Source organism: Mobula hypostoma, chromosome 8, assembly GCF_963921235.1.
Source record: "Mobula hypostoma chromosome 8, sMobHyp1.1, whole genome shotgun sequence".
NCBI classification, from domain to species: Eukaryota; Metazoa; Chordata; class Chondrichthyes; order Myliobatiformes; family Myliobatidae; genus Mobula; species Mobula hypostoma.
In genome coordinates, this window is record NC_086104.1 from 75,362,221 (window position 1) to 75,389,780 (window position 27,560).

Genomic DNA, 27,560 nt, shown 5'->3' on the forward strand with positions numbered 1-27,560 from the left:
TGGTTTTGCATGCCCTCTATAGAGATCCTTTCAGAACATGAAAGTAGGACAAAGGAAAAAGCAATAAAATACAGAATATTGTGGTATGGTTACAGAAAAGTGCAGTGCAGGTAGACAATAAGGTACAAAGGTAGATTCTGAAGTCAACAATTAAACTTTATCATACAAGAGTTCAATAGTCTTGTAAGAGCAGAATAGAAGCTGTCCTTGAGCTAAGTGGTGGTTCCAAACTTTTCTTATGTTCTGCCTGATGGAAAGAGGCAGATGAAAGAAAGTCCATGGTGGGAGGTTCTATGATTATGCTGCCTGCTTTCCCAAGACAGCAGGATGTGCAGACAGAGTCCATGGAGCAGAGGCTGTTTCTTGTGATCAACTGAGCCGTATCCACAATTCTCGGCAATTTTTTGTAATCTTAGGCACAGCAGATGCCATACTAAACTTTAGTGCATCTGGATAGGTTCTTTCTATGGTGTATCAATAAAAATGGATGAGACAGAAGCTGAATTTCCTTAGCCTCTTGAGGAAGTAGAGGCACTGGTGTGTTTCATTGGTTATGGTATCTCATTTGGTTGCACCAGCACAAGCTGTTGGTGATGTTTACACCAAATAACTTGAAACTGTCAACCATCTCAACGTCAACACCACTACTATCTACAGTGCTGTCTACCTCACTTTCTGGAGTCAATAACTAGCTCCTTTGTTTTGCTGACATTTGGGAAAGTTGTTATCTTGACACCATGCCATTTGGCACTCTATCTCACTGCTTGGTATCTTCTGCAAACTTGAGTTGGTTTGCAGACTGGAGTTGGTGTAGAAACTCGCCAGACGTCTGTGAGGATACAGGGAATACGGAAATGGGCTAAGGACAAATCATTGTACCAGTTTTGAAGAGCTGTTATTGCTGATCCTTAACTGGTCAGAAAGTCAAGGATCTGGTTGCAGAAGGGGATGCTGAGTCCTAGGTCTAGGAGTTTGGAGATGAGTTTGTTTAAAATTTTGGTACTGAAGGCAAAACTGAAGTCAATAAACTAGGTATTTGATAAGTGCTACACAGTCTATCTTTTAATACAGTTTTCTCTTAATTCTTGCATCTGCTTACTCCCCACCCCTTCACGATCAAAAACACTTGTTAAATTGAAAATGCAAAACATAAGCCAGTGTTTTTTTAAGATTATCTTACCACCATACAAATAATAAACAACAGATAAAAGACACTGAGCTAAACTGAATATGTCTGAATTCTTTCAAATTTGTGTTTTATATTCTGTGTTTCTCACTTTTTTTTTTGGTTTTCATTTACACAAAGGGTATCGGCCTGAAACATTGACTGTAGTTTTTTCCATGGATGCTGCCTGGCCTGCTGAGCTCCTCCAGCATTTTGTCTGTATTTCTTAGAGATCGAGCATTATAATTCCAATTCCTAGTCCCATTCCAATATGTCAATCCATGGCCTCCTCTACTGCAATGGTAAGATCACTGTCAGATTGGAGGATCAATAGCTAATTTTTCATCTGTGCAGCCTCCAACCAGATGACATGAACATCAATTTTTCTAACTTCTGGTAATTTTCCCTTCTCCTTTCCCTCTTCTTTAATTCCCCACTCTTGACTCCCCTCTTACCTCTTCTCTTCTCCTCACCTGCCTATCATCTCCCACTGGTGCCTCTCCTCCTTCCTTTTCTCCCATGGTCCACTGTCCTCCCCTATCAGATTCCTTCTTCTCCAGCCCTTTTCTACCTCCCAGCTTCTTACTTCACCTCCCCCCCAACCTACCTGGCTTCCTCTATCATCTTCCATCTCGTACTCCTTCCCATCGCCTCACCTTCTTATTCTGGCTTCTTTCCCCTTCATTTCTGATACTGATGAAGAGTCTCGGCCCAAAATATCCCTAAAATATCAACTGTTTATTTCTTTCCATAGATGCTGTATGACTTTCTGAGTTCTTCCAGCATTTTGTCTGTGCTACTTGGTATTTTCATTAATAAGGGTTTTACTGTCTATAGAACCAAGACATGCCAGCCTGGTCTTCTGTATAGTTCTACTTGTTGTGACTGAGTACAACTGAGCTATATGGAAGATGTATGGCCTCCAGGAGAGAGAGAGAGTCCAGGCACTTGATCATATCCTCTTCTTTGATCCTCGTAGTCTTATTTTAACCAGTCTTTGAAATGCAGCTTTATTGTTTACGACACTTTTCTTGTTGCCTCCTTCCCTGCTAAGCCACAGTTGTACACGTTACACCCAATTGTCACCCATTTACTTTCTGATAACTGAAGCTATCAGACATGGCTGTCAGTAGATATTCTGTATGGGCAGGGAGCACCAGCAAGATAACTTTCATTTAGGCTTACAGGCAGCAGTGCACATTCCGCATTATGACAGAAGATATTCAGAATAATCTGACATATTTCTGAGTCCCTTTGATCACTCTATAGGAGGGGTTTGGGTGGTTTCTATTTGAATGGCTACATTTTTTTTGAGGAATACATCTCACAATGCTCGGTGATGTACCTGGAATCATTGGGTGTTTCAGACACCCTCACCCAGGCGACCCAGCTGTGGTTGATCAAGCCACGACTTTTGTTCAGGTAGTATGTGCTGCAAACCCCCTGGGACTTGTTCTCTTAATCCAGAGCCATCTAAAGGCTTTCTCTGCTGCCTCGGTGATGTTGCCAATGGCTCTCTGTCTCCTTGTACCAGTGATGCCCAATGCACGGAGGGCTCCATGAAGACTGTACAGTGAAGCCCTGGCAGCTCACTTCAATGGGCATGCACTTTGCCTTCCATCCCTGCCTCTGACAGTCGTATAATTCTCTGTAACTTCTGCCACCTCCAACGGGATCCCACCACCAAGCACATCTTTCCCTCCCCCAACCTTTCTGCTTTCCACAGGGATCACTCCCTACGCGACTCCCTTGTCCATTCATCCCCCCCATCCCTTCCCACCGATCTCCCTCCCAGCACTTATCCTTGTAAGCGTAACAAGTGCTACACATGCCCTTACACTTCCTCCCTCACCACCATTCAAGGCCCTAGACAGTCCTTCCAGGTGAGGCGATACTTCACCTGTGAGTCGGCTGGCGTGATATACTGTGTCTGGTGCTCCCGGTGAGGCCTTCTATATATTGGCGAGACCCGACGCAGACTGGGAGACCATTTCGCTGAACACCTACGCTCTGTCTGCCAGAGAAAGCAAGATGCCCTAGTGGCCACACATTTTAGTTCCATGTCCCATTCCCATTCTGATATGTCTATTCACGGCCTCCTCTACTGTCAAAATGAAGCCACACTCAGGTTGGAGGAACAACACCTTATATTCCTTCTGGGTAGCATCCAACCTGATGGCATGAATATTGACTTCTCTAACTTCTGTTAATGCTCCTCCTCCCCTTCACACCCCATCCCTTATTTGTTTATTTAATATATTTTTAATTTTTTCCCCTTTTTTCTCTCTCTCTCTTTTTTCTCCCTCTGTCCCTCTCACAGTAACTCCTTACCTGCTCTCCACCCTCTGGGCTCCCCTCCCCCCTACTCTTTCTCCCCAGGCTTCCCATCCCATGATCCTCTTCCTTCTCCAGCCTGGTATCCCTTTTGCCAATCAACTTTCCAGCTCTTAGATCCACCCCTCCTCTCCTGTCTTCTCCTATCATTTTGGATCTCCCCCTCCCCCTCCCACTTTCAAATGCCTTACCATCTCTTCTTTCAGTTCGGCTTGACAAAGTGTCCCAGCCCGAAATGTCGACTGTACCTCTTCCTATAGATGCTGCCTGTCCTGCTGCGTTCACTAGCATTTTTTGTGTGTGTTGCTTAAATTTCCAGCATCTGCAGATTTCTTCGTGTCTGCGTCAGTAAATCAAGTTAATGTATTTCATTTAGTGAAATAGGCATTCTTAGCATCTTGTTGGGTGAGATGTCTATTCCATTTCCTCCCTATTTCTTCCCTTTTTAACTCCCTCACAACTTGATCAACTATCAACATTCGTAAGATTACTACACCTCGGGGTGCATTTGAAGATTGAGTATATCATGAGCAAAGGGAATTGAAATACTTAAGCGAAAAAAAGAAAATCTGCAGATGCTGGAAATCTACAGCAACACACACAAAATCCTGGAGGAACTCAGCAGGCCAGGCATGATCTATGGAAAAGAGTAATCAGTTGATGTTTCGAGCCTCTTGTAGTCTTGTGGTCTCAAATCTCTTGTAGTCTTCCTTCCTCCCCCGCCCCCCCACAAACACTCTCTACCTTGCATGCTCCAAATGGATTCATCAGCAAATTTAGAAAATAAGTATTTGTTTAAAAATCTAAATCATTATCATGTCCACAGATCTACTATTTACATTTTTTCCATTGTGATTTGCTACTCTGTACTTCCTCTCTCTGTATCTTAAAACATTTATTCTGCTGCTCATCTAGCGACTTTGCATTCTCTGACCTTGTTGATCAGTCTATGGTTGGGTACCTAATTGAAAGACTTCTAAAAATTTAGATAAATTGTATATTCTCTCTGCTAACTTTTGAAAATAATTATAAGGTTGGTCAAGCAAGATATTATCTTTTGAAATCCATGCTGACTTTTTATTTTTATACTTTCCTTTCTTCTTTATTCATCTGTACTATGTTAGGGATATTATTTCTCCTACCACATATGAGAACCCAGTTGGTCCTGTAATTCACTAAACATTTTCTATCATGCTCTTTTTAAATATCAGTATTATGTTGAACTATTTGCCAGTATTCTGGCATTCCACCTTTTCCAATGAGAAGACAAATGAGAGTGTGGGAGACAAAAGAGAGAGGGGTTGGAGAAGGTTACAGACACCAGAAGATATGCTTTTCACCCTGACCTGTCTTTAAAGATCTTACATATATGGGACTAATTTAGACTGACAATATGTCAACATGGAGGAGTTATGCCTAAGGAACTTTGTCATGCTCTCTGACTGGCTTAAGTTTCCAACTGTCGTGAATCCCATATACAGTAATTGTTAGCACAACAAAGTCTGCAGATGCTGGAAATCCAGAGCAACACACACAAATCCTTCGGCATTTTGTGTGCTCCTTCCCATGTAATTATTGCCTTCTTAATCTTTCTCTTCCTTCCTGGGCGAAATGCAAGAAATTGGGACCAGCTGGGTGACTACCATGTTCAGCATGATCCCATTAGATCCCACTCACACTATACATTCTCTCTTCTCCCTTCTTCCCGCAGGCAGAAGATACTAAAGTCTGAAAGCACATGCTACCAGGCTCAAGGACAGCTTTTACCCTGGTGTTATAAGACTATTGAATGGTTCCTAATACAATAAGATGGGCTCTTGATCTCATAATCTCCCTCATTATGATCATACACCTTATCGTTTACCTCTACTGTACTTCCTCTGTAACTGCTATACTTTATTCTGCGTTCTATTTTAGTTTTATGTTGTTCTACCTCAATGCACTGTGTAATGATTTGATCTGTATGAACAGTGTGCAAGACAAGCTTTACACTGTTCTGTGGTATATTTGACAACAATAACCCAATTCCAATTCCAATCCGTGCTGTATTGCTCTGTATCTCTACGACTCTATAACATGTTATTATTACCATTTTTATTTGTAAATTGCATGAAGAAACCAAACTACATTTCTCCCTTTTTAATTATATTTATAGACACAGACAGCAGTGTTACGAAAAAGAAAAACAATCATACCAAAAAGGAGGTGAGACATCTTAAACGTGCTTATAACTGAACTGTTACCATAATAGCAAATTTTATCTTTGTAAAAAAATTTAAAGTTTTTTTGGTGATCCTATTTCTAAAGAACCCTAATGTTCTCTTTGGAGAAGCACAGTCTGATTAGGGATAGTCAGCTTGGTTTTGTAAAGTGCAGATCATGCCTCATGAGGCTGATGGAATTCTTTGAGATGTGACAAAACACACTGATGAAGGTTGAGCAGATTCTGAACCATCAAGATTACTGAAGAGTCAAATGACAGATTATCAGAGTTTTACTGTTGTTCATTGCATTTGATATGCACAATATTGTTTCCTCTGTACTGATGAAGCAGTGATCCCTTTGCAGAATACCTCTTTACAATCCACAAAGGAATCTCTGAACTACTAGGTTTATTTGTAGGTTTGATTTTTTATTTTATTCAGATTATTCACTCTTGCTCTCTCCTCTCTATCTTTGGTCACTTACATCGTTCCAACAAAGCTTAATATAAGTTTGAAGAAAAGTATCTCATCTTCCTTGAACCTAGTTACAGCCCTTAGGAGTTAAACACTGAATTGAACTCCTAACAGTCTTCCATATTTATAAGCTTGTAATGCTAGCCAATTTGAATCAGAACTGGCTTGCATTGCTTACATGGCATTACTAGCCATGGAAGACAGTTATTTTTGGAGTGTCACACAGAGCAGTACTAGGTTCTCAGCTATTTAAAGTGTACATTATCTATTTAAATAAGAAGACAAAATTGTTGGGAATTGGAAAAGATACAAATACTGAGAGGAGCATGAAAAAATAGATATATGCAAAGCGACTCCAAGAAGATTTTGTAAAGTTCAGAAAGTGGCAAGTGTATGCCAGGTGCTGTATAACATGAATAGGTGTGAGACTGTTCATACTGATTATGAAAATGGGACGATATGGTGATAGCTTGTGAACGGGGGTGGTTCTATGAGAGTGGCACATCCTTGTGTTGGAGTTGCTGATTGTATGTATCTAAATGCAGCAACTATTTAAGAAGTGAAGTACAAGAGCAGGGATGTATAACAAGAGCTTTGGCAAGACCCCATGAGTGTCATTCAAAACGGAGATTCACAATATTCATTATCTGGAGGATAATGAACCTGTGGAAAACAAAGAAGCCAATATATGAAATATATTCAAGGGAAGTGGCTATATTTCTTAAAGGTAAAGGGATCAAGGGATGTGGGAAGAAAGCAGGAACAATGTACCGAAACGAATGATCAGGCTCAATCATATCGAGTAGGGGAACAGACCCAAAGGACTGAATGGCCTGTACTTCCTTCTATTTTCTATATTTAAGTGTTTCTGTATTATATAAAGTTTTGTCATGATAATAAACTAATGAGGAAGCGAATTTCAAGAACACTCTGCAGAAAGCAATCAATGTCCATGAATGTGGCAGATGGAATATAACTGCTCTTTGAGTGATTGCAGAATCAAAATCAGAATCAAGTTTAATATCACTGGCATATGTCATGAAATTTGTTGTTATGCAGCAGCAGTACATTGCGATACGTAATAATAAAAACATTATTATTATTGTAAATTAAAGTAAGAATTTTTAAAGTTAAATTAAATAAGTAATTAATTTACGTTGAGTTGAACGTGAAAAGAGCTACTCTTTAATCAGAGTGGCGATCAAAATTTTGAAGGCGGAGTGTTGCAGCAGTTTTTTTTCTGATTAGAGTGACCAGTCAGCAAGTTGCAGTGCATAAAAAGAGCTACTTTTCAGTCGGGTCCAAGATTTGAAAAGCAGAGCTTCAAGCTAATTTTCTCTGAGTTGGACATTCCACACCAGGGGTACGTGAAAGGAGCAACTTTTTAATCAGGGCAGTGATAAAGATTTTGAATGCAGAGTTTCGTGGCAGTTTTTCCTGATTTGAGGAGCGACTAATCAGCAAGAGGAATTCTTAGAAAGGGCCGATAAGAATAATTCAAGTGCAAGCAGAGCAGCCCTTCATTTCAAGTGTGCCGGTCTTTACTCAGGCTTTAGCTCATTGGCCTTAGGTGAGATCAAGTTTGGGTGAGGTACATTCTCTTGTATGTTACTTTCTCTCTCTGTCCTTATTTGTTCATTCCTAATCTGTTAGGTCATATTGCATTAGTGAGAATGGTTCCAGGGGCAGTGTTTTGTACTGTGCATTGGATGTGCGAAGTCTGGGAGATGTCCAATCTCCCAGATAAACACATCTGCACCAGGTGCACTGAACTGCAGCTTCTGAGAGAACATATTAAGGAACTGGAGCTGCAACTCGATGACCTTCAACTCATTCTGGAGAATGAGGAGGTGATGGACAGGAGCTACAGGAAAGTAGACACCCCTAGCTTGCAGGAGACAGACAACTGGATGACTGTCAGGTCAAAGAGGGGAGATGCATAGCCAGTGCAGAATATCCGTCGCCATTCCCCTCAATAATAAGTATACAGCTTTAGATACTATTGAGTGGAACAACCTACTAGGGGAGCCACAGTGACAGGGTCTCTGGCACCGAGGTGGTGCTCTGCCTCAGAAGAGCAGAGAGGTGAAGAGGACTGCAGTGTTGATAGGAGATACCTTAGTCAGAGGAACAGAAATGAGGTTCTGTGGGCACAACAGAAACACCCAGATGGTATATTGCCTCCTTGGTGCTAGGATCGTGTCCATAACATTATCAAGGGTGAGGGTGAACAGCCAGAAGTCTTGGTACATTTTGACACCAATGACATAGGTAGACATCGTGAAGAGGTTCTGAAGAGAAATTTTAGGAAACTGGGTAGAAAGCTGAGAAACAAGACCAACAGGGTAGTAACCTCTGCATTGCTGCCTTGTGCCGTGTGCCAGTGAGGGTAAGAATAGAATGACTTGGTAGATGAATGCCTAGCTGAGGAGTTGGTGCAGGGGGTAGATGTTCAGATTTATGAATCATTGGGATCTATTCTGGGGAAGGTATGACCTGTACAAAGTGGATGGGTTACACCTGAACCCGAGGAGGCCCAATATCTTAGCAAGTATTGTTTGGGTGGGTTTAAACTAATTAGGCAGGGGGATGGGAACCAAGTGGTAGTCCTGAAGATGAGGTAACACACATCAAAGTTGCTGGTGAACGCAGCAGGCCAGGCAGCATCTATAGGAAGAGGCGCAGTCGACGTTTCAGGCCAAGACCCTTCGTCAGGACGAAGTCAAGTCCTGACGAAGGGTCTCGGCCTGAAACGTCGACTGCGCCTCTTCCTATAGATGCTGCCTGGCCTGCTGCGTTCACCAGCAACTTTGATGTGTGTTGCTTGAATTTCCAGCATCTGCAGAATTCCTGTTGTTTGCCTGAAGATGAGGTAGTTGGTTTACAAATTGAGGCAATTTGTAGTGAGACTCCTAACAAGTAAAGGCTGAATATAGGACTAAATTGCTGTCAATAGGATGAGTTGCAAAGGTGGACAAAATCGACAGAAGTCAATACAGGACTAAACGTGTTATATTTGAATGTGCGCAGTATATGGAATAAGGAGGATGAACTTGTAGCACAATTATAGATTGGCATGTATGATATTGTAGGCATCACTAAATCATAGCTGAAAGAAGACTATAGCTGGGAGCTTAATGTCCAGGGATACACATTGTATCGAAAGGAGAGTCAGGCAGAGGAAGTGGAGTGGCTCTGTGGGTAAAAAATGAAATTAAATCATTAGAAAGAAGTGACATAGGTTCGGAAGGTGTTGAAACATTGCAAATAGATCTAAGGAACAATAAGGGTAAAAGACCTTGGTGGGGTTATATACATACCCCAAATTAGTAGTGAGGATGTGGTCTACAAGTTACAATGGGAGATAGAAAATGCAAGCCAAAAGGGCAGTGTTACAATAGTCATAGGGGATCTCAATATACAGATAGATTGGGAAAATCAGGTTGGTGTGGGAATCCAAGCAGGGGAATTTATGGGATTCCTACAAGATGCCTTTTTAGAGCATCTCGTGGTTGTGCCCACTAGGGGATCAGCTATTCTAGATTGGGTGTTGTGCAGTGAACCAGAATTGATCAGAGAGCTTAAGGTAAAAGAACCTTTCGGGGCAAGTGATCACAATATGATCCAATTCATCTTGAAATTTGAGGAAGAGAGGCTAAAGTCAAAAGTATCAGTATTACAGTGGAGTAAGGGGAATTATAGAGGCACGAGAGAGGAGCTGGCCAGAGTTGATTGGAAAAGAAACAGTGGCAGGGATGACAGCAGAGCAGTAATGATTGGAATTTCTAGAAGCAATTCGGAAGGCACAGGATGTATACTGTACATAACAAAGAGGAAAAAATATTCTAAAGTCAAAATGACACAACCTTGGCTAACAAGGGCTGTCAAAGCCAACTATAAGTCAAAGCGAAGGCAAATAATAGAGCAAAAATTAGTAGGAAGTTGGGGGATTGGGAAGCTTTTAAATACTAACAGAAGGCAATTAAACAGTCATTAAGAAGGTAAAGATGGAATATGAAAGTAAGCCAGACAATAATATTAAAGAGGATACAAAAAGTTTTCCAGATACATTAAGTATAAAAGAGAAGCAAGAGTGGATATCGGACTGCTTGGAAACGATGCTGGAGAGGTAGTAAGGAAATGCTGGATGAACTGAATAAGTATTTTGCATCACTCTTTACTGTGGAAGAAACTAGCAGTGTGCTAGAAGTTACAGGTGTCAGGGATCATGAAATGTGTGAAGTTACCATTACTAGAGGGAAGGTTCTTGGGAAACTGAAAGGTCTGAAGATAGATGACTCACCTGGACCAGATTGTGTACACCCCAAGGTTCTGAAAGAGGGGGTTGAAGAGATTGTGGAGGCACTAGTAATGATCTGTCCAGAATCACTAGATTCTGGAATGGTTCCGAAAGACTGGAAAATTGCAAATGTCCCTTCACTCTTGAAGAAGGGACAGAGGCAGAAGAAAGGAAGTTATAGCCCAGTTAGTCTGACCTCAGTGATTGGAAAGATGTTGGAGTCAATTGTTAAGGATATGGTTTAGGAGTACTTGGAGGCCATAGTCAGCATAGTTTCCTCAAGGGAAAATCTTGCCTGACAAACTGTTGCAATTTTTTGAAGAAATAACAAGCAGGATAGATAGGGGAGAGTCAGTTGATGTTGCGTACTTGGATTTTCAGATGGCCTTTCACAAGGTGCCACACATAAGGCTGCTTAACAAACTACGAGTCCACGGTATTACAGGAAAGATTCTAGCATGGATAAAGCAGTGGCAGATTGACTGGAATAAAGGGAGCCATTTCTGGTTGGCTGCAAGTCACAAGTGGTGTTCCACAGGGGTCTGTGTTGGGACCGATTTTTTAATGTTATATGTCAATGATTTGGACGATTGAATTGATGGTTTTGTTGTAAAGTTTGCAGACAATACAAAGATAGATGCAGGAGCAGGTAGTTTTGAGGAAATAGGGAGGCTAGAGTAGACAGATTAGGAGAATTGCCAAAGAAGTGCCTGATGGAATGCAATGTCAGGAAGTGTATGGTCATGCACTTTAGAAGAGAAATGAAAGGGTCGACTATTTTCTAAGTGGAGAGAAAATTCAAAAATTTGAAGTGCAAAGGGATTTGGGAGTCCTTGTCCAGGATTCCCTAAAGATTGATTTGCAGGTTGAGTCTGTGGTGAGGAAGGCAAATGCAATGGTTGCATTCATTTCAAGAGGACTAGAATATTAAAGCAAGGATGTAATGTTGAGACTTTATAAAGCACCGGTGACACCTCACTTGCAGTATTGTGTGCAGTTTTGGGCACTTAGGGGTGCTAAAACCAGAGAGAGTTCAAAGGATGTTCATGAAAATGATTCCAGGATTGAGCAGCTTGTCAAGAGTGATGGCTCTGGACCTGTATTCACTGGAATTTAAAAGACTGAAGAGTGGCCTAACTGAAACCTATGGAATAGTGAAATGCCTTGATAGAGTGGATATAGAAAGGATGTTTCCTATGGTGGGAGTGTCTAAGATTAGATAACATAGCCTCAAATTAGAAGGGTGTCCTTTTAAAATGCATATGAGGGGGAACTTTTTCGCCAGAGAGTGGTGAATCTGGGAAATTCATTGCCAGCTGTGGAGACCAAGTCTTCATGTATATTTAAGGCAGAGGTTGATAGATTCTTGATTGGTCAGGGCATGAAGGGATACAGTGGGAAGGCAAGATATTGGGGCTGAGAGAAAAAATGGATCAGCTATGATAGCAGAGCAGGCTCAATCATCCAAGTGGCTTTTTTCTGCTCCTATACCTTAAGTAGTGAAGAAAGAGGAAAAAAAAAGAAAAAGTAGTGAGGTCAATGTTCATTCAGAAATCTGATGGCAGAGGGGAAGAAGCTATTCTTGAATTGCTGAGTGTGTGCCTTCAGGCTTCAGTATGTCCTTCCTGGTGGTAGCAATGAGAAGCGTGCATGTTCTTAGTGATGTTGGTCCTTAATGATGGATGCCACCTTTTTGAGGCATCGCTCCTTGAAGATTTCCTGTATGCTGGAGAGGCTGGTGCCCATGATGAAGTTGACTGAATTCACAACTTATTTTGATCTTGTTCAGTGACCGCACTACCCCCCCACCCCCCCCCCCAAAATACCAGACAATGATGCAGCCAGATAGAATGCTCTCCATGGTACATCTGTAGAAATTTGCATGTGTCTTTGGTGACATCAAATCAATTTACAAGACTACTTTTTGAGGTGAGGGAATTGTCATTTGAGGAAGCATAATCTGTAGTCACTCAAGTTTATAAGACTGGTTTCTTCGCAAAGAAGGGTGGTAAATCTTTGGAATTCTCAACCTAATTTGTTGAGTAAACTCAATACAAATTTTGAAAGATTCTTGGATACTAAGGAGATCAGGGATATGGTGATTGACCAAGAAAATAGATTGAGGCATAAGATTAGCAGCAATCTTATTGAATGCTTCCCAAAGTCTTTTGTTAGAATTGAATCCAAATAATTTTCCATTTTAGGGTGTGGACGATGAAAATGACTATTCGTCACTCGAACCAGCGGAGGTGAAGAGATACTACATGAACAACAAGCCACAACAAAATGAGCCAGAACAAGACAAGCCAGTGATGGCTCAGAGTGGACAGCGTACATTTAGTGTAGAAGACATAGAAAGAAATGCCAAAATATTACCAGAGATAAATAATGGTTCAAAACAGATGATACAGGGTAGGAAGCTGAATAAGAATAAAGTAAGGCCAAAAGGCTGTAAGAAAGTAAAATTCAGTAGCTGTAGGAAATATAGGATGATGTGTACATGATTAACTAGTATCCACTGAGCATAAAGCAGGCTGCATGCTAACTTCTTGTTTGTTTTCATGATTGCAATGTTGATGTTCAAAGTTCAAAATACATGTTATTATCAAAGTACATATATGTCACCATATACAACTCTGAGATTCATTTTTCTGTGACAATACTCAGCAAATAGTAACTATAGAATAGTAACTATAACAGGACCAATGAAAGATCAACCAGAATGCAGAAGACAACAAACTGTGCCATTGCAAATATAAATAAATAGGAATAAATAATGAGAATGTGTGGTAATGAGATAGAGTCCTTAAAGTGAGATCATTGATTGAGGGAACATGGGGCAAATGTAGTTATCCACTTTTATTCAAGAGCCTGATCATTGAGGGATAGTAACTGTTCTTGAACCTGGTGGTTCTCGTATCTTCTACCTGATGGCAGCAGCAAGAAGAGAACATGGCCTGGGTGGTGGGGATCTCTGATGATGGATGCTGCATTCCTAGAACAGTATTTCATTTACAGTGGATGTGCTGAATGGTTGAGAAGGCTTTACCCAAGATATACTAGGCCAAATCCACTATCTTTTTTTGGATTTTCCATTCAAGGGCATTGGTGTTTCCATACCAGGCCATGATGCAGCAAGTCAATACACTCTTCACTACAGATCCGTAAAAAATTTGTCAAAGTTTTGGATGTCATGCTGAATCTCCACAGACTCCTAAGGAAGTTGTGTTGTATCAGCAGGGGTTACACAATGCTATTAGTAATTCACACTGTTTAATGATTATATTGCTTAATGCTTGCTTGTACTTTCTTAACAAGAAGATGCATTATGTCTGGAATAAGTATTAGCAGTTCTATGTACAAGATATGAATAGGAGAGTGAATAAATGGCACAACATTGGAGACAACAGGGGCAGAGATTTTTTTTTTGGACACAGCACCGTAGGCTTTCATTGAGGAAAAATATGTAGAAAAGAGGTCATGTATTTGCAGAAGGGCTTCCAGACGTGTAATTCATAACATGGTTGTATCAGTCCTTAAGACCATGCCAGGATTGAAGTTCCATAATTTGAATTGGTGCCAAGAGAAGTTCCCAAAACATCGAAATGTTGACTGTACTCTTTTCCTAGATGCTGCCTGGTCTGCCAAGGTCCTCCAGCATTTTGTGTGTGTTGCTCAGATTTCTGGCATCTGCAGATTTTCTGTTGTTTACATACTCAAATATCAGATACTGCATTGCTTACTATTTCCCATCGCTCACATACCAATGACCGCTATCATTATCAAACATTCATAAACTCCATTGTACCCTCGCAGACTGTTGTACACCTTATAACTTCAATGAGCAGTTGGCACATTGTAGTTATTCATCCATGGTGTCTAAATTAATCTCAAAGCTATATATCCCTCTCTCTTGCATGAAAAAGATGGCTTATAACAAATGCAGCAAAATTAAACCTAATTTAATTAGGTTTAATTTTCCACTAATTTTAGACATTTCTGTAGCTAAATGCAACATCAGTGACAGAAGGAAGGCAATATGTTGATGGGGAAATCTGGAGCCACAATCAGATGACTTCATGGACAAAAGAGGCGATATGGGACTATCAGGGTTGCTTCAGCAGCCCCTGCTTTCTTCTTTCCTTCCTCCTTACGGTTTTGCTCCTCTTTTTCTTGTTACGTAATTGGAAGAAAAAGAGGAGGGCTGTTTTCTTGATGAAGTTGTGTGGCATGCAGCATAAATCTTGAAATAGAGTCAGTTTGCAACGAAAACCAATTTCCCCTGGGATCAATAAAGTATGACTATGACTATGACTATTCACATCTCTGCTGAAGCTGAATGTTATGTCATATTGAATAATCCTTGTAACCCAGCAGTCTTCCTCTGCTTTGCTGTGGTAATTCAATAACAGTTGGTAAAAAACCACATGCTGCAGAACGAAGGCTTTGCATGCTTAGGATGCAGAATTCCCTTTGGTTCTCTTTCAAGTAGAATTTCCCTGCAAAGTTATATGTTTGCGGTGAATTGCATTCCATACCATGGGTGCACCACCAATCCTGGCAAAGACAAATGTTCACTGAGGAGTCACAAGAAACTGCAGATGCTGGAATTGGGACCTGATGCAGGCTTTCAACTCAAAATGTCGACATTTCCTTTCCTTCCACAGTTGTTGCACTGACTGCTAAGTTCATCCAGCAGATTGTTTATATTCTCATTCAATTTGCTGGTCTGTACCAAGGGAAAATTAAGTATAATTAATTTGTCTTGAATCAAGAGCTTCAATATCCTCCCTACTGTAACAGTTGTTGGTAAATAGCAATATTTCCTGGAAGGTGACAGACATTTATAGCTAGATTCTTCTTGACAACTATAGGCAATGTAGTCCTTGTGGTTGAGGATGCAAAAAGTGGCATATTTCATTGAAGACATCTTTATTGATGAAAATGCATAACAAATTTACTTGGAAAATCATCCCTAGTTTGTTGCCGCAGGCGTGCTTTATAGGAGAGGCAAAATTGTACCTTTTGCCTCTAAAACTGAACTGCATCGAAGTCAACTGGAACCACTAACATACATTTGTAAGTACAGCCATTTATGCAGCACCACTGTGTGATCCTGATACATGGACCTGAGGTTCACAATACCACTTCAAATGCTCCTTCTCCACTTTGAGCAGAAGTTCCCAGGATTGGTAGGAATGTTGTATTTTTTCGAAGAAGCTTTGAGCACGTCCTCAAAATCTTTCCTTTTATCTGCCTGATGGTATCCTCTCATCACAGATCTTGAAATAGATTGTTTGTTTCAGGGGTTGGGATGTTGCGCATGTGTATGATTTAGCCTACCCAATGCAGGCCATGGAGAGTATCTGAGATATAAATGCTGTTTTGTCTTGGAGTGGACATTGATTCTAGCTCACTTACCCTTGTAAAGAATTGGGAGGGTCGTGTGGAGACAGTATTAGCACCAAGACCTTGATCTTCAACTACCTTTTTCTTTATAAAGCCAAATCCTGCGCTGGCGTGGTGAAGGCATTGGTAAATTTGTCTTTACCAGTAGGTGGCTCCTGAAATAGGAGAGCTAGGCCACATTTTTCTGAGTCTCAATATGAACTTCTATTGTGCGAGTGAAGTATAATGCAACTGAAGGTGGTTGGTAGAGGACTGTAACTTTGCACATGTTGAGCTTAATGCCTTCCTTTCATACAAAAATGAATAAGACAACATCGCAGAGCTCAGCTTCTGAGCATACACTACAACAAGTTCTGGCTGTATCCTGCACCACAAATATTGATGACTCTGTTCTGGCATGTAATTACTGGGTTTAACAGTTTTACCTTAGTTCTGAAGAATAGTTCCACTCCAACAGGAAGTTGAAAAGAGAGATTGAGAAAAGTCATTAGTAAATAAATAGCTCACTGTTGACTGCACTAAATATTAAAAAAGAATTAGTGGCTCTTTAATATTGACTGCATATAATATTTTGAGTACAACAGATCGTAAAGAAACAGGGAAAAGCAAAGAAGCACAGGAGATTGAAATGTTATATCAGAATGGTACCAAGATCCTGAAGCGGTCCAGAGATAAAAATTTAAGGAAGGAGTGAGTATAAATGAAAATCATTGGTGGTTATGATGTGTCTCAAATTTGTCTATAAATTAAAACTTTTAATTACATAAAACTTTAATTTTACGTAACTTTTACCCCACGCACCCCTCATATAAACTCTTCTCCCTCCTGCCATCTGGAGAAAGGCACTGAAGCATTCGGGCTCTCACGACCGGACTATGTAACAGTTTCTTCTCCCAAGCCATCAGACTCCTCAATATCCAGAGCCAGACTTGACACCAACCTACTATACCCTCTACTGTGCCTACTGTCTTGTTTATTATTTATTATTATTTATTGTAGTGCCTGCACTGTTTTGTGCACTTTATGCAGTCCTGGATAGGTCTGTAGTGTAGTTTTTGTATTGTTTCATGTTGCACCATGGTCCTGGAAAACGTTGTCTCATGGTTGAAATGGCAATAAAAAGTGACTTGACTTGACTTGATAATCTTAGGCTGCTGCTGTGGTGTGATCTTGTGGCTGAGGAAATAAAAAATCAGCAGTTAGCTATTCCATTGGTTTTTTCACAATACTCGGAGAATTTTAGGCTGGATGGCAATGGTGCACATATTAAGTCCAATTATTTCATATTGGGCTCTCATTTTAAAATGGGCAGAAATGCAGGGACGACAGCATATGATGACTTTTCTACCATGCTAAGTTATAGCAAACAACTGAAGTGATTTCTCTGCTTTCCAATGGAATCTTGGACTCAGAGTAGAAATGGCCCTGGGTTTTGAAATCTGGATGGAATAGATAAAATCCTCTTCCATTCAAATGGAAAAGAAAATCTCCAAATCAGCACACTATGCATCATAATCAAATGTTCATATCTAGGCACATATTTTTTGGTATTATGAAGATCTTGACAAGTTACATATTTGATTTAATTAAGCATAAAATTAAATATTATTTCATTATGATTACCATACCTGTGACATCAAGAAGATCATAAGACCATAAGACAAAGAAGCAGAAGTAGGCCATTCGGCCCATCGAGTCTGCTCCGCCATTTTATCATGAGCTGATCCATTTTCTCCTATTTAGTCCCACTCCCCTGCCTTCTCACCATAACCTTTGATGCCCTGGCTACTCAGATACCTATCAATCTCTGCCTTAAATACACCCAATGACTTGGCCTCCACTGCTGCCCGTGGCAACAAATTCCATAGATTCACCACCCTCTGACTAAAAAAATTTCTTCGCATTTCTGTTCTGAAAGGGCACCCTTCAATCCTTAAGTCATACCCTCTCGTACTAGACTCCCCCATCATGGGAAACAACTTTGCCACATCCACTCTGTCCATGCCTTTTAACGTTCAAAATGTTTCTGTGAGGTCTCCCCTCATTCTTCTAAACTCCAAGGAATACAGTCCAAGAGCGGACAAACGTTCCTCATATGTTAACCCTCTCATTCCCGGAATCATTCTCGTGAATCTTCTCTGTACCCTCTCCAACGTCAGCACATCCTTTCTTAAATAAGGAGACCAAAACTGCCCACAGTACTCCAAGTGAGGTCTCACCAGCGCCTTATAGAGCTTCAACATCACATCCCTGCTCCTATACTCTATTCCTCTGGAAATGAATGCCAACATTGCATTCGCCTTCTTCACTACTGACTCAACCTGGAGGTTAACTTTAAGGGTATCCTGTACGAGGACTCCCAAGTCCCAGTGCATCTCAGAACTTTGAATTCTTTCCCCATTTAAATAATAGTCTGCCCGTTTATTTTTTCTGCCAAAGCGCATAACCATACACTTTCCAACATTGTACTTCATTTGCCACTTCTCTGCCCATTCTTCCAATCTATCCAAGTCTCTCTGTAGACTCTCCGTTTCCTCAGCACTACCGGCCCTTCCACCTATCTTCGTATCGTCAGCAAACTTAGCCACAAAGCCATCTATTCCATAATCTAAGTCGTTGATGTACAATGTAAAAAGAAGCGGCCCCAACACTGATCCCTGCGGAACACCACTGGTAACTGGCAGCCAACCAAAATAAGATACCTTTATTCCCACTCTCTGTTTCCTGCCAATCAGCCAACGCTCTATCCACGTATGTAACTTTCCTGAAATTCCATGGGCTCTTATCTTGTTAAGTAGCCTCATGTGTGGCACCTTGTCATACAAAATGTCATACAAGATATACAAAATGCAAATTTGACATTTATATCTGTAGGTTTTTTTTGACTAAGGCTACAGGTTATGTTTATTATTCAAACACTTACAGCTATTATATGAACAATAAAGAGAAGTATGCCATGGCCACATACTCATAGAAATCTTTGTTAATAGTTAATTCTCAGAGCTCTTTTTCATAATAATCACAAACTAACTTGTTTAACTTTAGGATTTATTTTCAATAAAAATAGAACAATTTATGCTGTGTTTTAATCATATTGAAACTTTCTTGGATGTATTACAAAGAGATTCAATCATCATTGCTGGGGGATGAAGTACTGAAATGGAAGAGGTTGAAAAAGCTTTTATTTCATTATTTGCACATTGTAGTCACAAGATCTGACATCCACTTTACAGAGGACTGGAAAATTGCAAATATCACTCCACTCCAGAAGAAGGGAGGGAGGCAGACAAAAGGAAATTATAGGCCAAGTTAGCATAAACTCAGTAGTTAGGAAGATGTTGGAATCCATTATTAAGGATGAAGTTTCGGTTTACTTGGGGGCACATGATTAAGTAAGCCAAAGTCAGCATGGTTTTCAAAAGGGGAAATCTCACCTGACATATCTGTTGGAAGAACAGGCAGGATGAACAAAGGAGAATCAGTGGATAGTGTATACTTTGATTTTCAGAAGACCTTTGATAAGGTGCTGCATATGAGGCTGTTTAACAAGATAAGAGCCCATGGTATTACAGGAAACATGCTATCATGGATAGAAGATTGGCTGACTGACAGGAGGCAAAGAGTGGAAATAAAGAGGATCTTTTCTTGTTGGCTGCCGGTGACTAGTGGTGAACAACAGGGGTCAGTGTTGGGATCCCTTTGTTTTATGTTATATATCAATGATTTGGATGAAGGAATTAATGGCTTTGTAGTCATGTTTGTGGATGATACGAAGCTAGGTGAATGGCAGGTAGTATTGAGGAAGAAGGGAGTTTGCAGAAGGACTTGGACAGATTGGGAGAACGTACAAAGAAGTGGCAGATGGAATGTAGTGTAGGGAAGTGTATGGTCATGCACTTTGATAGAAGGAATAAAGGCATAGACTATTTACAAAAATCCGAGGTGCAAAGGGACTTGGGAGTCCTCACGCATGAGTACCTAAAGGTGAACTTGCAGGTTGGGTCGGCGATAAGGAAGGCAAATGCAATGTTAGCATTCATTTCAAGAGAACTAGATTATAAGAGCTATAAGAGCAAGGATGAAATGCTGTGGCTTTATAAGGCAATGGTCAGACAGCACTTGGAGCATTGTATGCCATTTTGGGCCCTCATTTAAGAAAAGATGCACTGGGAGGAGGTTCATAAGAATGGTAGTGGGAATCTGGGGATGAAAGGGTTAATATATGAGGAGCATTTGATGGCTCGGGGCCCGTACTCACCGAAGCTTAGGAAAATAACGGGGGATCTTATTGAAACTTGTTGGATTTTGAAAGGCCTAGATAGAGTGGATGTGGAGAGGGTGTTTCCTATAGTGGGGTGTCCTGGACCAGAAGGCACAGCCTCAGGATAGAGAGTGTCTATTTAGAATAGAGATGAGGAGGAATTTTTTTAGCCAGAAGGTAGTTAATCTGTGAAAATCAATGTCAGAGATGACAGTGGAGACCAAATCACTGGATATATTTAAAGCTGAGGTTGATAGGTTCTTGATTAGTCAGAATGGCAAAAGTTGCTGGAAGAAAGCAGGAGAATGGAGTTGAGAGGGATAGTAAGTCAACCATGAAGGAATGGCAGAGTAGACTCAATAGGCTGAGTGGCCTAAGTCTGATCCTATGTCATATGGTCTTGTAGTCTTTGTAATCTGTACGACGATATTCTTGAAATATATGTGCCCTCAGTAATGTTGAGAGAACATGAATCATAAAATAGTACAGCACAGGAACAGGTCTCTTGGCCCATGCTCTCTGTGCCAACCATGATGCCAATCTAAACTAATCTCATCTACCTGCGCTTTGTCTATATCCTTCCATTTCCTTCCTGTTCATATGCCTTTGTAAGTGCCTCTTAAACACTGCTTAAAACAGAGAGTAAAGAATTAACTGCAATGTATCTGGAGACCATTGGTGAGACATATTTTCTGGCTCTAACACCATTTTTTTTATTTTTAAATAGAGGTTATAAACTACTGCTGAAAGCAGCTGATTTGGGAAGCATGAAAGCTCTGGAACGAATAGCCTTTGCCCTAATGTTTGGTGACCAAATGCCCCAGAATGTTACGGCAGCGAAAGATCTCTTTGAGGCCTTGGCAGAGAATGGCTCCCATAAAGCCCAAACTGTGAGCTATTTGAAGATAGACTTAACACAACAGTATTGTGACATAGTTGGTCATTTGTATTGGCTCAATATAAAACTGAAATACCTTTTGAAGGACATTCCAGTACCAACAATGTATTGTTTTATTGAATAATGGTCATCACACCAATTTTGCTTCAAATAATTGATGTTACAATAAAAAATAAATAAGGCAGTTCCTAATAAGGTAAATATTTTTTCAGAATTTAAAGTTGTGATTAAATTTGATCTTGCCTAAAGAAATACCAGTTTTCTTTATTTAACCTGATGGATCAAATGTTTTCCTTCATTTGATTTATCTTCTGTTCTTCAAGCATCAATATGCTTTTTTCCCCAAACACTAAGACAGTTAAGGTTACAGACATTTGGGTACTCTGCAATTAACTCCAAGGTGGTAAACTAGAGAAGGAAAATATAAAAATGTCTTCCAATTCTAAGATACTTCCCCATGCAGAAAATAATTTAACATTGTTCAACACCACCTTCAAACTGGTAGAGAATAGACACTTCATTTGTAAAGTCCAAAAGTGAAGTCCATATCCTACAAACAGCACATAATAATCCATTAGTAGCCTCATTAGTTATTGAAGATAATTATTGTTTTGGCATGAAAAAAAGATTTATAGGTACAAGTTTTTAAAAATATTTCAATATATTAATTCCTACAATTGAATGTGGGATTTGATTCAGTTGTTTTATTTATTGCTTTTAAATTACCCTTGTTTACGTGCTTAAAAATTAAATATATGGGTAAAATATTTTCAAAAGGGATGATAATCTGTTAAATTTATAGGACATTGGTAATCATCTACTTTTACAAATCCCTAAATTTTAAGAATATGTCTACACTCTGTGAGTATTCTTTGAACATTTTTAAATCAGTGTTTATGATGTTTTTTTTAAACAGGCATTAGGATTTATGCATGCCACAGGTATTGGCATGAGCTACAACCAACCTAAGGTAAAAAGATGTTTTTTCAAAAAAATCCAGGAACTTAATTTTTGTTCTAATAATAGCATATCAGTCATTACCTTGTTAATGTGAGAGGTGAAAATGAGCTTCAGCAATGTGGATGTCTTGTATGAAGAATTAATTTATTGTCCATCCAGATCTTGTGTTATTGATTGATCAAGCATTTTCTGAGCTATTGTTTTTATAACTTTGCAGAAATAACTATGCAGGGCTATATTTGATAGTGATGTGTACAACGAAATGGTATTGCAGAGTTATTCTTTTCCATTCAGATTCACAAAACATAACCCAAAATTTTGCAGCAAATTTAAACATTAAAATTGCATTAAAATAATTAACATTATCGGAAACCTATCATTGTGGTCCACAAAATAAATAGACAACTGAGGAAAACCAGTCCTTCAAGTCAGTTTAAATGCCTATAAAATATCTAAGCAGTTTATCAATGCATTAGAAATGCAAGCCATCTCATGTGCAGGTGCTGTGAACCAATCTAGGACAAACATTAACGTCTGTACCGCAAGATTTAATATAGGCACTACAAGTTTTGATTCCTTGAAAATGTGAGTATTTTTGTTGATAATTAAAATCCGACTTCAGTCCAATAGGCTTCACTTAAACAGAATGGAAGTAGGTAAAGTCTGAAAGAAGAGAGGGTTTAATTCATGCATTTCATTAGTCATAACACTTTTACATTCACCTACATTTTGTTCAAAGTTCAAGGTAAATTTATTATCAAAGTACGTATATGTCACCATATACAACCCTGAGATTCATTTTCTTGTGGGCGTTCACAGTAAATACAAAGGCACGCAATAGGATCAATGAAAGACTGCAACAACAAGATGGACAAACAACCAACGTGCAAAAGACAACAAACTATGTAAATACACATAGAAAAATAAATAAAAATAAATGAATAGGTTTTAAATTTTAAGGACACGAAATAAAGAGTCCTTGAATGTGAGTCCATAGGTTGTGTTCAGTTCAGTGTTGGGGTGAGTGAAGTTGAGTGAAGTTATCCCCTCAGGTTCAAGACCCTGATGGTTGAGGGGCAATAATTGTTCCTGAACCTGGTGATGTGTATCCTAAAGCTCCTGTACCTCCTTCTTGATGGCAACAGTCTGGATGATGGTGGTCCTTGATGATGGATGCTGCTTTCCTGCGACAGCACCCTATGCTCAGTGGTGAGGAGGACTTTACCTATGGTGGACTGGGCTATACACCCTACTTTTTGTAGGCTTTTTTGTTCATGGACATTGGTGTTTCCATACCAAGCCGTGATGCAACCAGTCAATATACTCTCCACCGCACATCTATAGAAGTTTGTCTAAGTTTTAGATGACATGCCGAATCTTCACAGTCCTCTAAGAAAGTAGAGGCACAGCTGTGCTTTCTTTGTAATGGCACTTACATGCTAGACTCAGGACAGATCCACTGGTATGATAACTTAAAGTTGCTGACCCTCTCCAACTCTGATCCTCTGATGAGGACTGGCTCATGGACCTCCATTTGCTTCCTCCTCTTGTCGATAATCAGCTCCTTGATCTTGCTGACATTGAGTAAGAAGTTGTTGTGGTGGTACCACTCAGCCAGATTTTCAATCTCCCTCCTAAATGCCGATTCATCACACCTTTGATTTGGCCAGTGACAGTAGTGTAGTCAGCAAGCTTAAATATGGCATTGGAGTTGTCCTTAGCCTCACAGTTGTAAGTATAAAGCAAGGAGAGCTGGGGGCTAAGTACACAGCCTTGTGGTGCACCTGTACTGACAGTGTTTCTGGAGGAGGTGTTGCCAATCTAAACTGACTGAGGTTTACAAGTGAGGAAATCAAGGATCCAGTTTTACAAGGAGGTTGTGTTGAAACCTTAAGACTGAGACATCGAGGCGAACGCAGAAGGTGAGCAAGAGTTAACACGCTGACTGACTGCCTTTCGATCACCTTTTGCCGAAGAAGGTATCTGTGAGTGACATTGCTGTGTGGCTCACTGTGGCAGGCAGGTAGGCCTCTGCCTCATGTGGTGTCCCTCTCATTCGATGAATCGTAAGATGTTATCCTGGTTCTGCGTTTATGGATTGGACTACTGCACTTATGGACTGTGGAAATTTTTCAGACATGTTTTTTTATCACCCATTTCTTTTCCATTTTATTGTGCAAGGGGAGGGTGTTAGGGGGTTGATGTTCTGTTAGTTTTTTGTGCAGGGGAGGGTTTGTTATGGGGGGTTCTGTTTTGTGCTGGGGAGAATGGGTTGATGTTTGGAAAGTCATTCTTTTTTATACAGGGAGGGTTTGATATTACTCTCTTATAGACTTTCATGTTCTTTCTTTGTTTCATGTCTATCTGGAGAAATACAAATTTCAGAGTTGTGTATGGATACATGCTTTGATAATAAATGAACCTTTGAAGCTGTAACTAGACTCAGGCATTTACTTAGCACAATGCAATAGAAAGTAACAAATTTAATGTATATGTGCAAGAGTTACTACTTTTAAAACAAGTGACTGAATACTGTGTGCATATGAGTCTGCATAATATTTTTGAGTTAATTGCATAACAATCAATTGGTTAGCATTGAGGCTTGTTAGTAGACGTATATTGTATTAAGTACCAATTTTGCTACATTTATACTTCAGGCCCTGGTCTATTACACATTTGCTGCACTGGGCGGAAACTTTGTGGCACATATGATTTTGGTAGGTGTATAGATCTTTTAGCTGAAATTCTGAGAAGTCATATTGAATCATCAATATGCAGTATTGAGTATTAATGATCTCTGTTTTAACAGGGTTACCGGTATCTTAATGGTATTAATCTTCCACAGCACTGTGAAGCAGCTCTCATTCATTACAGAACTGCAGCAAAATATGGTAATTACATGGTATTACATAATATCTGCAGCGCAGAATCAACCATTCATTCAGTTCAACAGGTCCATGCCATCCTTAACTACTACATGAGCCTCTTCTAAATCACTTTTCAATTTGAATATAGAAGTAGAAGTGATCAGAAATATGATACTAAATTAATTTTTAGAATTCATATTCTAAATAATCTGGGAAGCTGATTTATGCATTCATAAACATTTTACAAAGATAATCTACTAACTAGTTAGGTGATCTGATATGGTTGGAATCAAGTGGGGAAGTTACTTGTGAACTCCTCTGAGAGAAAGCAAAAAAGGTGAAATGAAAATCTGTTAACACCCAAAGCAAAATAAATTACACTTGGCATAGATCTAGAATCACTGCATATGATATATTTGTAAAGTGTACTTGTCAGAAAGTATTTCTTAAGCCAAAAAGGGTACATAGTTAATTGTGTGTATACCTGCCGTGGAAAGGCAGTGTAGTTCTGATGAAAAGTCTGAAACCTTTTCTCAAGCACAGATGCTATTTGTCCTGTTAAATATGTACAGCATTTTCTGTTTTAACTTTAGGTCTTCATAGTTCTCAGTATATTTAATTTGCATTAATTATCCTAGAGTTATTGAGACCCTGGGATCCCAATTCCTCTTAATAAACCTTTCTGCTACTCCACCTTATTTTCCTCCATTAGAATGCTCCTTGAAAGCCGTCACTATCTGAATTTGCACTGAGTTCCTTGTGTATCAAACTTTGATAATGAATCTGTTAAGTACCTGGATGTATTATTATTTTATTGTTAGTTGTTCTTTTGGGAAAAGAGAAGAGTTACCTCTGATTGAAGCATTTACTTGAATGCACTCATAAATGTCACTCCTGACAATCATTTTGTCGTGAAAATTTTAAATTCTTGATAGCTAAGATTATTGCATTACAAATACCAAATTAAGTTGAAGTTTACTATTTGCTTGTTAAGTTTATATGCTGTGATTATTAATACATTTTTTGTTTTCTTATGCATTTTATCTCACTTTGTAGGTTAACAATGATAGCAACTGTTTAAAGAGATAATTTCCATTTGTTTCACACAGTGGCTGACAATATTGCTCTCAATGGAGAAGTACTAACAGAAAAGGTTAGATTAACAGAAAAAGCAGAAAATCTCAGCTCCAATGGTGAAATTATGGATTCAGATCTGTACCAGTACTACCAATTTATAGCAGAAAGAGGAGATGTTGCATCACAGGTATGAAACTATGCCATTACTTCTCTGTTTAAGTTTTAAAGCAACTATTTACATTTCATAAAGTTTATAGAACTTTATAAAGAATCTTTGAAATAGGAAGAAGGTTAGCCCATTTTTCCCATTTTCTACACAACGACATTTTCCTACCTTATCCCTATAACCAAGCATTTTGCATCTGACTCTATCATTTGTACTTTATCACTACTTTTACAGATGAATTTTTTCCCAGACAACCAAATTTGCATGAGTTGTTTGGTTGAGAATGCATTCTAAGACTCTTAGCCTTGTGTCATGGTGTCAGTACAACAAACTAGCCCTTTGCATCAGCAAGACAAAGGAACTGGTTGTTGACCTACGGAGAGGGGGTGGGGCGGATATACACAGCCTTGACCTCATGAACAGAGCAACTGTAGAGATGGTCAAAAGCTTCAAGATCCTTGGCAGTCATATTACCACCGATCTCACCTGTTCCCTTCATACTGATGTACTAATGAAGAAAGTGCATCAGTATATTTATTTTCTTTGGTAGCTGAGAAGAATTGGCATGTCCACAAGATTATTTCAAACTTCCATGAATTCACCATAGGAGAAAGTGGTAAATTCAACCTGGTTCATCACAAACTTGTGACTTCCTTCCATCCAGTCCAACTGCTTCGGGAAGTCAAGTAACATTGTCAAGGATGCTTGTCACCCTGATCATTCCCTTTTCTGGGAAAATTCTGGGAGAAAATACAGGAGATTGAAAGCCCAGATATCCAGCTTCTTCACCACTGCTATCAGACTTGCTATTAGATTCCTGAACCAATCATCTCTTTCACATGTCCTTCTTCGAGGTTGCCGGGTACTCTTAACTCTATCTCTCTCTGTTTTCCATTGTCTCTTTCGTATCCTTTTTTTTAGCATCTTTTCAGATTGCATTACAATTTTTGTACCATTCTGTTGTTATGCACTCATGGTGTATTTATTGTTGTATTTATTATTACCATATATACCGTTTACTCCGTGCACTCGTATAAACTAGGAATTTCATTACACTATGTGACAATAAACTAATCTAAACTAATGAAAAGTCATCAACCTGAAACATTAATTCTTTTTCTTTTACAATTGTTCTTGCCCGAACTCCTGAATGTATATAACATTTTGTTTTAATTCGTTTCCAACATCTACAGTATTTTGTTTCTGAAAATATTTTCTACATTTATTGTACTATTTCAACATGGCATATTAAACCTTTGCTGTAATTGTTTTAGTAGATTTTTCTATTTTGCTATTAAAACAAGATTGATTTGTGGAAATTGATACTACACTGATCAGTAAACACGTCGAAGAGTTGAGGCTAGTGATTTGAAAACGTTTCTTCTGTAGTGGCACCGAGATTAAGCATTGTTATTGTGATACTTGCACTCTGCACAATGTCTTGA

At 39.4% G+C, this 27,560-nt stretch overlaps 1 protein-coding gene across 1 annotated transcript in view; it reads left to right on the top strand.

Moving 5' to 3' along the window:
* The first annotated feature begins 10,033 nt into the window (after positions 1 to 10,033).
* LOC134351156 (protein sel-1 homolog 2-like) overlaps positions 10,034 to 27,560 on the top strand; it is a 37,433-nt gene continuing 19,906 nt past the window's right edge. The window contains exons 1-8 of the mRNA XM_063057271.1: positions 10,034 to 10,111; positions 12,682 to 12,889; positions 16,471 to 16,576; positions 20,875 to 21,037; positions 21,962 to 22,015; positions 24,663 to 24,722; positions 24,815 to 24,896; positions 25,982 to 26,136. Coding sequence (XP_062913341.1) covers positions 10,034 to 10,111; positions 12,682 to 12,889; positions 16,471 to 16,576; positions 20,875 to 21,037; positions 21,962 to 22,015; positions 24,663 to 24,722; positions 24,815 to 24,896; positions 25,982 to 26,136 — 906 coding nt within the window. The remainder of the gene's footprint in view (positions 10,112 to 12,681; positions 12,890 to 16,470; positions 16,577 to 20,874; positions 21,038 to 21,961; positions 22,016 to 24,662; positions 24,723 to 24,814; positions 24,897 to 25,981; positions 26,137 to 27,560) is intronic.